The sequence below is a fragment of the Macrotis lagotis genome, chromosome 1 (assembly GCF_037893015.1).
Source record: "Macrotis lagotis isolate mMagLag1 chromosome 1, bilby.v1.9.chrom.fasta, whole genome shotgun sequence".
Taxonomy (NCBI): domain Eukaryota; kingdom Metazoa; phylum Chordata; class Mammalia; order Peramelemorphia; family Peramelidae; genus Macrotis; species Macrotis lagotis.
In genome coordinates this window covers 930,947,664-930,961,546 of record NC_133658.1, presented here as the reverse complement: position 1 = coordinate 930,961,546, position 13,883 = coordinate 930,947,664, and the positions used below count along the sequence as shown (strand labels likewise).

General features: G+C 39.7%; 1 protein-coding gene across 3 annotated transcripts in view; it reads left to right on the top strand.

The window, feature by feature from the left end:
• The window catches only part of LOC141511925 (uncharacterized), a 34,294-nt gene that overhangs the window by 8,738 nt on the left and 11,673 nt on the right, over positions 1 to 13,883 (top strand). The window contains exons 1-4 of one of the 3 annotated variants that reach the window (XM_074220898.1): positions 294 to 361; positions 7,144 to 7,846; positions 10,130 to 10,256; positions 11,385 to 11,453. In XM_074220898.1, the coding sequence (XP_074076999.1) occupies positions 7,844 to 7,846; positions 10,130 to 10,256; positions 11,385 to 11,453 (199 nt within the window). In that variant the 5' untranslated portion in view covers positions 294 to 361; positions 7,144 to 7,843. Of the gene's footprint in view, positions 1 to 211; positions 362 to 7,143; positions 7,847 to 10,129; positions 10,257 to 11,384; positions 11,454 to 13,883 lie in introns of those variants that run through there. The other 2 variants (XM_074220902.1, XM_074220905.1) reach the window with 2 other exon arrangements.

Genomic DNA, 13,883 nt, shown 5'->3' with positions numbered 1-13,883 from the left:
TTGGGGGAGGGGATAGAAAGCCTACAGGAAGTCAGTGACAGGAGTCCTGGGCCTCTGATTGTCCTCATCCCCTCTGGAATCCCAAAACTGCTTCTGTCTCCTGAAGAGTGGGGAGAAAAAGGGGAGAGGGGACCCAACCTGCTGCTCCCTTCCTTAGCTTGGACTCTCTCTCTGACCCTTGTGGGGTCTCACACTCTGTAACTCTCTCTAGGTCTACCCCTGCTCAGGAAGAGAAGGACAGACCTCTGCCCCTCTAGGATCTTCCATTTCCATTTCAGTCTGCAGAGGACCCAGGCCGGATCAAGCAGGGAGCCTGGAATTTGAGGGAATGGCCCCTGGGAGCTCCAGCCCCCCAGACCAGGTGAGTGCCCTTCAATTTTGGGTTTAAAAAAGACCAGCCACAGAGCACCTTGTCTAGGAGACTGGCAGGACCTTTCTGAAGGACCCTTTCCTTACAAAAGTGGAGAGGAGGTAGAGGAGAAAGTTTGCCCTGGTCTCTCCTGTTTTCTTTTGTTTTAAGGTCTTCCAAATTTTTCTTCCACCCTCCTTTCCCTCCCCCTCCCCAGGAAGGTTCAGAGTCTGGTAAAAGTTGTACAAGGTCCTTTGTGTCCCACATATATCCCTATTGGTCCTATTGTGGAAGAGGAATTAGAACTAAGGGGAAAAACAAAGAGGTAGAAAGGAAAAATCAAAAAGAAGTTTGTGAATCATGAACATGGTCTGCTTTGCTCTACCCGCAGACTCCACAGTTGTGTTCTCTCAGGAGGATCCTTGTTCATTGGACAGCTGAGAAGAGCCACCTCCATCCTCAAGAACCATTCTTAATTATTAATGTACACAGTGTTCATTTGGTTCTGCTCCCTTCACTTAGCATCTCCCCATACGAATCTTTGAAGGCTTCTCTAAAGTCTGACCACTTATGATTTCTTACTGAATTATAATACTCCACAAAATTCACGTATCCTATCTTGTCCAGCCATTCCCCGGTGGATGGGCATCCCCACAATTTCTAAATTTTGCCACTACAAAAAGAGCTGCTATCAACATTTTTCAGTATTTGAGATTTTTCATTTTTCATGATTCCTTCTGGATATAGGCCTAATAATGATACATTTGGCTGAAAGGTTATGAATAGTTCTGTTGCTCTTTGGACATAGCATTGGAATCCCAGTTATCCTCTCCAACAGTCATCATTTTCCATTTTTTGTCATTTTAGTCAGTATAATAGATGTGAGGTGATACCTCAGAGTTGTTTTATTTTGAATTTCTCTACTCAATAACGATCTAGAATCACCTGTTTCAAAAATGAAAAGAGGGAAGTTACCATCAATGAGGAGGAAATTAAAGAGAGAATTCAAGGCTATATTGCCTAACCTTATGCCAATCCATTTGAACACCCTGTGGGAACTTCTTCAATATTTACAAAAATACAAACTACCCAAATTAACAAAAGAGGAAATGAAATATTTAACCCCATTTCACCAAAAGAAATTAAAGAAACCATCAGTAAATTTCCTAGGAACAATCTCCAGGTTAGGAAGGATTTGTAAGTGAATTCTACCAAACGTTTAAGGCACAACTAATTCCAATTCTATGTAAATTATTTTAAAAAATAGAAGTTTTGTCAGATTCCTTCTATGAAACGATTATGGTGCTGATTAAACTAGAAAAAGTCAAAACAAAGAAAATTATGGACTAATTTCCTTAATGAACATTAAAGGAAAAATCTTAAAATTTTGGCAAAGAGATTACAGCACATTAGTACTAGGATAATGCATCATGATTGGGTAAGATTTATACCAGTTACACAGTAATGGTTCAATGTTAGGAAAACACTTAAAAATTGAATATATTAATAACAAAACCAACAGAAAACTTATCTCAACAGAGGCTGAAAAAGTCTTTGACAAAATAGATCCCTTCATATTAAAAAACTCTAGAGGGTATAGGGATAAATGGAGTTTTCCTTAAAATAGTAAGCAGTATCTATCTATAACCATGAACAAATACTGTATGTGTTGGAGATTTGCTAAGTAGCATTTCCAGTTAGTTTAACAGTAATACAAGGATGCCCATTGTCACCATTATTATTCAGTATAGCATTAGAGGGGCAGCTAGGTGATGGCGCAGTGGATAGAGCATTGGCCCTGAATTCAGGAGGACCTGAGTTCAAATCCAACCTCAGACACTTCATAATTACCTAATTGTGTGACCTTGGGCAAGTCGCTTAACCCCATTTGCCTTTTCAAAAAAAAATACACATAGATATAGATATAGATATATATGGAGAGAGAGAGCATTAGAAGTGTTAGCTTTAGCAATGTGAAGACATTACATTTTGCAGATCCTATGACAGTATACTTAGAGAACCCTAGAAAACCATCTAAAAACTATAATAATTTCAGTAAAATAACAGGATATAAAGTAAACACATGTAAGTCACACATAAGTCATCAATATTTCTGTATACGAACAACAATGCTGAAGGCCAAGAGATGAGAACTATTTATAGTAACTGCAGACAACATAAAATACTTTGGATTCTACCTCCTAAGACAAATCTAGAAACTGTATGAACACAATTATAAACACTTTTCATGCAAATAAAGTCAGTCCTAAACAATTGGAAAAAAATATTAATTGTTCATGGATAGGCCGAGCTAATATAATAAAAATGACGTCTTCCCAAATCAAAATACTTATTCAGTGCCAAACCCATCAAGCTATCAAATTGCTTTTATTGAACTAGAAAAGTAGTCACAAAATTCATCTGGAGTAAGACAAGTTATAAAATAGCGAGGGAACTGATGAAAAAAGTGTAAAGGAAGGTAGACTAGCCCTACCAGACCTATAATTGTACTATAAAGTGGCAGTCATCAAAACTTCTGCTACTGGTTACAAAACAGAGTAATGAATCCGTGGATTAGGATAGGTTCAAAAGAAACTAATAAATGACTCCTGTTTGAGAAATTGTAAGACTCACTTCTAGCCTGGGAATTCACTATTTGACAAGAACTCTTGGAAATACTGGAAAATAGTATGGCAAAAACTAGGTATAGCCCCACATCTCACAGCCTATCCCAAAATAAGGTCAAAACGGATATAGGATTTAGACATAAAAGGCCACATCATAGATAAATGAATAGACTAAGAAATCCTCTGTCAGGTCAATGGAAAAGGGAGAAATTTTTGACCAAATAAGAAGAAGAATACATTAAAAATTGCCAAATGGTTGACTTTATAACTCTATTGAATTAAGAAGTTTTTGCATTAATAAAACCAATGCTTCCAAGGTTGGAAAAAAAAGAAAGTTGGGAAACAATTTTCACAACTAGGAGTTTTGAGAATGGTCTCATATCTAAAATGTACAGGGAACTGAACCAAATTTGTAACAGTGCAAATCATTGATAAATAGTCAAAGGATATGAACAGGCTGTTTTCAAATGAAGAAATTAATGCTATCTATAATTATAAATATAAAATGCTCCAAATCATTCTCGATTAGAGAAAAAGCAGTTTAAAACAACTATGAGCCACCTCATAACTCTCAGATTAGCTAAGATAAGAAAAGGAAAAATAATGTTGCAGAGATTGTGGGAATATTGGAACATTAGTGCACTGTTAAACCTTTATATTTTTTTTTTGGTTTTTTTAGGTTTTTTCCAAGGCAAATGGGGTTACATGGCTTGCACAAGGCCACACAGCTAGGTCATTATTAAGTGTGAGACCAGATTTGAACCTGACTCAAGGGCTGGTGCTTTATCCACTGCGCCACCTAGCCGCCCCTTGCACTGTTGCTAGAGTGGTGACATCATTCAAACCTTATGGAGAGCAAAATGGAATTATGCCTAGACAGCATTAATTACATTAAACTGAGCATACCTTTTGACCTAGTAATACCAATAGTAGACTTACATCCAGAAGAAAATTATAAAAAATGAGAAAATTCCTCCATGTTCCAAAATATTTGTTTGAGCTTTTTTTGTATTAGTAACAAATATTGAGGGGATGCCCATCCTTTGGGGAATTGCTGAACAAGTCATGGAATATGAATGTTATGAAATAGTATCATTATTTAAGAAACCAGGAATCGTGAACTCTATAGAAGCATGGAATGGATTTCAGGATCTGAAGATGAGAAAAGGGTACAGAACCAAGGGAGCAATGTGTATACATGTATATACATTACCAACAGGGGTGTGAGACAAACAACCTTCATGGAAGCAGCTGCTCTCTCGTCCATCTGAATGAACACTGTGTTAACTTTTTTAAAATTTCTTTTGTTTTTCCTTCTGTCCCATGATTTTCTTTCTTTTCCCTTAATCCTAATTCTTCATATCAAAAATGACTAATATGTAAATATGTTAAACATAAATATATATAGCATTCGCTAGACTGCTACTAAGGTGACATTGTTGGGAAGGGAGGGTGCACAAAACTTGTGGGACTTCTAAATATAGACGAATGTTGAAAATCTTTTAGAACAGGGCAAATTGGAGAAAATAAAAAAATATCACTAAAAATGATTTGGAGCATTTTTTCTTATGACTATGGAATAATTTAAATTCCTTTATCTGAAAACTACCTGTTCAGTTCAGAAAATTTCCAGACCCCCACCCCAGGTGAATGCAGTCCATTCTCAGCCTAAGAGAGCATTTCCTTAGACCTAGAGCATTGTCTATGAGGCTGGCATTACCATGCCTATGGGTCATTTCTTTTTTTTAATTAATTTTTTTTGTTGCCTTTGTGAGTCAATGAGGTTAAGTGACTTGCCCAAGGTCACACAGCTAGGTAATTACTAACTGTCTGAGGCAGTACTTGAATTCCTGTCCTTCTGTCTCCAGGACTGGGGCTCTATCCATTGCACCACCTGGCTGAACCTCCTCTGTGCCACCTAGCTACCCCTATGGGTCATTTCTTTACAAAAATAGATAGGACATTTAATACAGAAGTAACAGCATTACCCTGCTCCCTCCTTCTGTGTTTTAAACCGATTTTTTAGAAGTTTAGCATCTCATGCTCTATGTCCCTGCAGGGCCCCTCTCCCCAAATTTCCACCCCTTCCCCGCTTTTTTTGTTTTCCTGATTTGCAGGGATGACGCCTTCATTCTTTCCTCTCTATTCTGTAGGGTCCTGTGTTTGCTCTCTCCATGCTTGTTCAGTATTCCCCCCTTTACCTCTTTCTCTCCCTTTTTCTCTAGCTCCCTCTGTCTTTGTCTCTCTGTCTCTGTCTGTCTCTCTTTGTCTCTCTCTCTCTCTCTCTCTCTCTCTCTCTCTCTCTCTCTCTCTCTCTCTTCTTGAGCTGCTGGACATGCAGGAAGCTTTGGTTAACATCCAACAACCCCCTGAAATACAAGACCCTTGGGCAAAAAAAGATACAGAAAAAGAGAATTAAAAAAAAAACCTGAAGAGCTGGCTTAAAGGGTTCCCAGACCTTTAGCAGAACCATAACCATCACAAAGGCAAATCAGCATCTTCTTTATGAGAATGCTATTTAATCAGCATTTGTTAAGCTCCTGCTGCTTGCTTAATTAGAGAAGATTGGGGAGAAAGAGGAAATTTCTGGAATTATTCAGTCCCAGGAGGAAAGGTAGTGTTCCAAGACTCCTTTTTTTTTGTTTTTCTAGTTCCATTATTTCACTCTTGCCCTTGACCCTGTTTGGAGTTTTCTTGCTAAAGCTACTGGTGTGGTTGACCATTCCTTTCTCCACTCATTTGATAGATGAGGAAACTGAGGCTAATTAGGTGAAATGACTTGCCCAGGGTCACCCATCTAAGCAGTATCTGGGTCTGGAATTGAACTCACATCCTTCTGACTCATGGGTCTGCTCTCTGTCCACTGTACCACCAACTGCCCAAAGAGGTCCCCAGGGCATGTCCAAGACATAACAGATAAAATGGAAGCAGTTTAAGCTCTTCTCCAAATCGACTTTTGATGATCTTTAAAGGACTCCTTTGAATTAAATGCTATTATCCTTATTTCACAGGTGAGGAAACTGAGACAAAGAGTGGGTAGGTAAGTTGCCCATGATCACACATAGTGTGTGAAATCAGATTTGAAATCAAATCTTCCAGATTCCAGGTCTAGGATTCTATTCTCTGAGTCCATGCTTTTTTTTAACAAGGAATAATCTTCCCCCACCAAAAATAAACAAGCAAACAGACAAATAAGAGAGTTGTTCAACTTAATTTAAAATGCCCAGGAGGAGTTTGGGGCAGCCATGTGAGCAATGACTCTGTACTTTTAACAAGCCAACCCAACATTATCACAACTCATGATTTCACCTGGGACCTTTTTCTCCTCTATTCTGCTTAGGGAAATGTTCAGCCTTGTGAAGATCTTCATCAAGTTAAGAATAAGAATGAAAGGCTAAAGAATTCTTCAAGTCTTAAGTCAAAATCACCTTTTCTAAGAACCTTTTCTGATCCTTAAATAGCCAGTGCTTTCCCCATGGACTGACACCTTCTGTCTATTCTCTGTGGGTCTTAGAGAGAGCTGGTCCTACAGTCCAGAAGACCTGAGTTCAAAAGTTGCCTCCCTTACCCCAACATGGGCCAAGGCACTTAACCTTTGTCTCAGTTTCCTCATCTTCAAGAATGAGGAGCAACAGAACCACTGCTCTCTAGGTTGTTGGGAGCTGAAATCAATCCATCAGTAAACACTTATTAAGAGCCTACTTTGTCCCAATCACTATGCTGAGCTAGAGGTATTCAAACAGAGGCAAAGACTATCCCTGCCTTTTAAGAGCTCACTAACTATTGGAGCCCATCTGGTCATGAATGAAGTGAAACCAGGCTGTCCTTGCTCCCAGGTTCTTTAGCACAATGTTTTCAGGCATGTTATCACATTCCTTCACTGAGGATGAACACGGCCTCACAGTCAGCTGCCCCATATCTTCTACTTTTAAAGGCTATAAGCCAAGACCAAAGACAAGGCAGGGTTGGTGCAGGATCTTCTGTTTCCAGGTGAAGATGCTTCCGTGCAGCCTCTGAGGCTGAGCTGCAACAAGTATGGAAATACTCTCTGCTGCTTGTCCTAGTTTTGGTCTAACAATGAACACCAGGAACACCCAGGTGCTGCATCAGCCCCACCACACCATCCAGATGTTCAATTACTGATTAAAGCCAATGGTGTCTTTCCAGGGAGGTCCACATTGACAATGAGGTTGACACTGATATTGCCAGAGCTAGCCTGGTATTTGGGAGACTGAAGGAAAATGTGAGAGAGAGAAGAGGTGGTAGACTGACCACCAGACTGAAGGTCTGCAGAGCCATTGTGCTCAATGCTATATGCCTGTGATTCCTGTACAGTCTACCAGCACCATGGAAAGAAACTGAACCACTTCCATTTAAATTGTCTTAGGAAGACTCTGAAGATGACCTGGCAGGAGAAGGTTCCAGATCCTGAGGTCCTTTCTCAGGTAAATTGCCAAGCATTCTAACATTACTGCACAGGATGCAACTACGATGGACCAGACACATTGTTATGATGCCACATGTATGCTTCCCAAACAAAAGCTATTTTATGGAGAACTCACCCAGGGCAAGTGCCCACAAGGGTATCAGAAGAAGTGATACCGAGGCACCCTGAAGGTCTCATTGAAGGATTTTATTATTGATTGCACAACATGGGAGGCTCCTGCTCAGGATTGCCCAGCAAGCTACCTAAATTGAATTACTTATTCAATGCATTACAAATCAAGCTATCAAAAATGACTTTATTGAACTAGAAATAATAGTGACAAAATTCATATGGAGAAACAAAAGGTCAACAATATCAAGGGAATTCATGGGGAAAAAAATGCAAAGGAAGGAGACCTCGGTTTACCAGATCTGAAATTCTATGGTAAAGTATCCGTCATCAGAACTGCCTGATACTGGCTAAGAAATAAAGAAGTGGATCTATGGGATAGATTGGGTACAAAAGAAATGGTAGTAAATGCCTAAAGTAATCTACTCTTTGACAAACCCAAAGACTTCAGTTTCAAGGACAAGAACTCACTGATAAAAACTGAGGTATAAGGGGTGTAAGGTGGCGTAGTGGATAAAGCACCGGCCTTGGAGTCAGGAGTACCTGGGTTCAAATCCGGTCTCAGACACTTAATAACTACCTACCTTTATGGCCTTGGGCAAGCCACTTAACCCCATTTGCCTTGCAAAAAAACTAAAAAAAAAACCCTGAGGTATAGATCAACCTCTCACATCCTGTACCAAGATAAGGTAGAAATCAGTACTGGATTTAGACAAGAAGGGTGACACCATTAGCTAATTGGGACAACAAAGAATAGTTTATCTTTCTGTTCAATAGAAGGAAGCAGTTTATGATCAAAGAAGAGAGAAAACATTTCAGAATGTAAAATAGATAATTTGAATTACATTAAATTGAAAAGTTTTTGTGTAAGTAAAATAAATGCAACCTATATTACAACAAACATAGTAAGTTGGGAAAAGATTTTTAATGCTAGTGTTCCTGATAAAGGACTCATTTCTAAAATTTATAGAGTACTGAGTCAGATTCATTGGAATACAAGCTCTTCCCCAATTGATCAATAGTCAAAGGACATGAGCAGGCAGTTCTCAGATGAAGAAGTTAACACTACAATTATTTGAAAAAATGCTCTAAATCATTAATTGATTAGAGAAATGCATATTAAAACAAGGCAATACTCCTCACACATCAAATTGGCTAATGCAATTAAAAAGTTAAAGGATTCCAGTTGGTTGGGATGAGTGACAACTGAATACTAATTCTGTTAGTGGAGTTGTGAACTGATCCAACTCTTCCAGAGAGCAGTGCTCAAAGACAATTCCAATGGACTTGTGATGGAAAATTCCATCCGCTTTGGGAGAAGGAACTACGAAGTCTACGTACAGATGAAAGTTTACCGTTTTCAATTTGTAAAATTTTTTATGTGTTAAGATTTTTCCCCTCTCATGTTTTTTCCTTCCATATTTGATTTGATTTCTCTTTCCCAGCATGATTAATATGGATTTATGTTTAACATAATTACATAATTATAACCTATATTGGATTGTTTTCTGTCCATCAGAGGGATAGGGAAGGGAGGGAGGGAGAAAAATATGAAATTCAAAACCTTACAAAAAATCATCATTGAAAGCTATCTTTGGTTGTAGTTACCAAAATATATAAATAAAAAATTAATAAAAACACTCCTTTCAGGACAGCTAGGTGGCACAGTGGATAGAGCACTAGCCCTGGGTCAAGAGGACCTGAATTCATATCCAGCCTAGACACTTAATAAAATTTCCCTGCTGTGCAAACTTGGGCAATTCATTTAACCCTAATGCCTTGCAAAGATCCAAAAAAGAAAAACAAAATAATCCTCCTCATGTTTTCATATTGTTCAGACTTTCTCACTTTGAGGAAAACAACTTGATTTTTTTTCTCTCTAGTGACCAAAACACAGCACTTACTACAGTTTCTCACAAACCCATTTTTGGAAAATTTTATTTATTTAAGGCAACAGGGTTAAGTGACTTGCCCACGGTCACACAGCTAGGCAATTATTAAGTGTCTTTGAACTCATGTCCTCCTGACTCTAGGGCCAGTGCTCTATCCACTACTCCACGTAACTACCCCTCACAAGATCTTCCTGGAATTTTCTTAATAATTTCTGACAGTTAAAATAACTGTCTTTAGAAATCCTCATTATCTTTTTTTTTTTTAGGTTGTTTTTGCAAGGCAAATGGGGTTAAGTGGCTTACCCAAGGCCACCCAGCTAGGTAATTATTAAGTGTCTGAGACCGGATTTGAACCCAGGTACTCCTGACTCCAAGGCCGGTGCTTTATCCACTACGCCACCTAGCTGCCCCCAGAAATCCTCATATCTTTCTGAGAGAACATCACTTTCCTTCTTCTAAAGAGATTAGCATTCCATAGAAGAATATTTCTGTTTTATTTCAACTGAAAATATCCATTGCTTTTTCCAATGCTTCCTTGGACTTTCCAAAATTATAGTTCCCTGTGCTGGCTCTGGTTATAAAGGGTGCAACCTTTGGGCAGTTTCCTCTCTTTGCTTCAGTTTCCTTCTGTACATTGATGAGTATTGACCTGGATCAATTGTGAAGCCTTTTTCAACTCTAAGTTCTCTGTATGTGGATATTTTAGGAGGTAGTGGCATTCAAGGACGTGGCTGTGGACTTCACCCCAGAGGAGTGGGACCTGTTGGACAGTGCTCAGAAGCAGCTGCACAAGGACGTCATGCTGGAGAATGCTCAAAACTTTCTTTTCCTGGGTAAGGACCATTCCCCAGGTAACTGGGAATCTTCCATTAAAAGGAGTGTCCTCAACTCTCTCCATAAAGGAATTTTTGGGCCATTGATCACCTCTTAGAAAGGCCAAAGTGATGGCCTCCTGCATGCAAGAGACCAAGTTTTCTGCTACGTAGCTTTCCTAAGAGAGACGTTTGTTCCATGTGATAGGGAGCTAGACACAAGTCTGCAAAGTCTCCAAACATTGATCCTGCAGCTTCTCCTTGAAGATGGGCAGTGAGCGGGATCCCCTTGCTCCCAAGGCTACCCTTCCTCTTTGGGAAGTGTTTGGTCATTAGAATGTTCTTTTTGTTACTAGGGACAAATGTGTAACTCACTGCTCTTGGTGTTAATCATAGATTTCTAGCATAGCAAGAGTGCCCTTGTCCTTCCTTTATATGCTGCCCAAGTCCAGTAGAGATGCAGGGAAAGAAAGGGAAGGGAATAATTGTTTATAGACATCTGCTAGGAGCCAAACCCTGTACTAAGACCTTTATTCATGCATGTAATCCCACTCGATCCTCAGAATTATCTTTTGTGTGTGTGTGTGCATTATCCACTACGCCACCTAGCCACCCCACAGTTATCTTTTGTCTTGGATTTCTGTTATGATCCCATGTTATAATTGAGGGAACTGAGGCCAGTAAATTAAGGGACTAATTCATAGGTCAGTAAGAGTCTGAGGTCAAGTGATACTGACTCCAGCCCAGTATATTCTTGTCCCATTGCCTCTAATTTCTAGGCCATGGAAGCTATATGAAATGTGGATAGCTTTTTTTTTTTTTTTTTTTTTTTTTTTTTTTTTAGGTTTTTGCAAGGCAAATGGGATTAAGTGCCTTGCCCAAGGCCAAACAGCTAGGTAATTATTAAGTGTCTGAGACCCAAATTTGAACCCAGGTACTCCTGACTCCAGGGCCGGTGCTCTATCCACTGTGCCACCTAGCCACCCCACTGGGCATTTTTCTATGAAGGAGACAAGCAAATTTGGAATTTTCTGATTCCAAATTACTTGCAGTAATGACGCTCTGCTTTCCATCACCCCTGCCTTCCCTAATAAGGATTAATTACAAACTTCTTTCCATCCTCATGTCTAATTCATCCCCTCTACCTAGGATTTCCAGTTTCCAGAGAAGATTTGATCCCCCACTTGGAGCAAGAGGGTCTAAGGACCTCCTGTCCAGGTGAGTGAGGAGTGAGGGGTGTGGATTGGATCCCAGGAGGCTTCTGGATGTGTCAGTAAAGAAGGGTTAGACTCAGGAAGACCTGACTTGTTATTTCTTTTCAGACACTTTTCACCAGTGGGATCATGGGTAAGGCTCTCTGAATTCCAGTATCCTCATCTGTAATATGAGGGTTTGAATTCCCTGGACTTTCAGTTCCCTTCTTTTAAATTTGTTTTTTCCAGTTACTCACAAAGATAGTTTTCAAAATTCATCCTTTTGCAAGCTCTTGAGTTCCACATTTTTCTTCCTCCATTTCCACCCTGCTCCCTATGGCAATGAGCAATCTGATAATGGTTTTACATGTACAATCAGGTTAACGTGTTTCCATAGTATTTTCCATTGGCACTGGGGGCGGGGGGGACCATGATAAAGATAGAAAAACCATAAAGGAAGTTGGAAAAACTAATGAGAGTATGCTTTGCTCTACATTCAGTCTTCATATTTTTTCATCTGATTCTGGACACCATTTTCCATCACAGGCCTTTGAAGATTGTATTTGATCTCTGAAATTCTGAGAAGAACTGAGTTCATCATAATTGGTCTTTTTATGGTGTTTTTGTTAAAATGTACAATGTTGTCCTGGTTCTTTTAGTTTTCTTTTTTTTTTTTAAGACAATGGGGTTGTGAATTGCTCACTCTCACATAGCTAAAGTAAGTATTAAGTGTCTGAGTCCAGATTTGAACTCAGGTCCTCCTGACTCCAGGGCTGCTGCTCTATCTACTATGCCACCCAACTCCCCTTCAATTTTTCTTCTAATGAGGCCTCAGTAATCCTATTAGGGGTCTTTGTTCGGGATTTGGGGGCATGACCTTTGACTCTCTAGAGAGTGCTTAGGCTGTCAAATATGAGTTCTTTATAAGTCAATATGAATCTGCTAAGTGACAAGTGTATATAAGGAAGTAAAAGGCTCATCCTCTGAAAGCATAACACTTTCCAGGATCCCACAGTTTGGTGAGAAAGACAGCATGGACACAACTGCTGTTGCAGCCCATTAAGACATGGTGGTCAGGCACTAAGGTTAAAGAAGGCTGGAACAGGTTTTTTTTGTTTGGTTGTGTTTTTTTTTGGTTTTTGCAAGGCAAATGGGGTTAAGTAGCTTTCCCAAGGGCACACTTCTAGGTAATTATTAAGTGTCTGAGACCGAATTTGAACCCAGGTACTCCTGACTCCAAGGCCGAAGCTTTATCCACTACGCCACCTAGCCGCCCCCTGAAACAGTCTTAAAGAAACATCTGTGGTACTTCAGAAAAGCACGGGTAAGAGTTCTAGGTAGGAGCACCGGCCAAGGAAAACTCACACTGTTGGAGCAACAAAGAGGCCTCTGCCCCACTGTATCCTAGCCTATGTGGAGGGTAGGGCAGGTGAAAGAAGACTAGAAATGGACAAGGGGGCAGAAGATGAATTTTATCCCAGAATTTTGTCTTTGGTCTTCGAGCCCCTGGAATCAAGTAGGGAGTGCCATGATCAGGCAAAGAACTTGAGGAAGATGAATTTAACAGGTGATGGAGGATTGAGTGACCTGGGAAGAGACATCAGTTCTTTTAATACCTCAAACATGAGGGCATTTGGACCCCGAAGCAAAAAAGGGGCAATGATGGTGGAGAAAGGGAAGTATCTGAGCAAGGTTACAAAGGTGAAATCACCTGCTTCAATGTTGGGGCAGGGGTGTGGGAGTGATAATGAGTTGTGGATGACACCTAATTTGGCCCGTGAATGACTGTGAGGTTTTTGTCCTGTATAGTAGTAGCAAAGCAAGATTACAGGAACATTAGATAGCATGGGATAGGTGGGAAAGAATAAATGAGGAGTCCCAAGAGAAAGTAATATCCAAGAAACTTAGAGAAAAGAAAAAAGTATCAACAAAAAGTGGGTGATTGACAGTATCCAAGGCTGCAAAAAGGTCCATGACATAATATGTATGCATCAGAATAAATGATCAGAAAAGCAGATCTAACTGAAAATTATGACAGGACAAGTAAAAAAGAGGAAGTTTATTTCTCAGGTTATCATAAAATTTACAAAGAATGGCCAAGGGATAAAGCATCAAAACTGGTCCATTCAGAACAGTTGGGCAATTACCTGAACATAAAAAAATAGCATTGTCAACAACCAAATGCTCTTGATGCAAAGGAAAATAAAAAAGAACATCTGTCCAGTGCAGTGGCCAGAGCATAATCCTTCACCAGGTTGGAGTTCTACCCTCTGGTGCTGAGATTTGGGTTAGGTCACTCAGCCATTCACAACTCATGACCGGAAAAGTAACACATACTGACAAGGTGGCTCTGCATTTGTCACACGTTTGTGGTGAGTATCCATGGCACTTGTGTGTGGAACTTTTTGTTCATTAAATTGACTTATGTGTAAGTTTATAGTATGTTCAAATGATT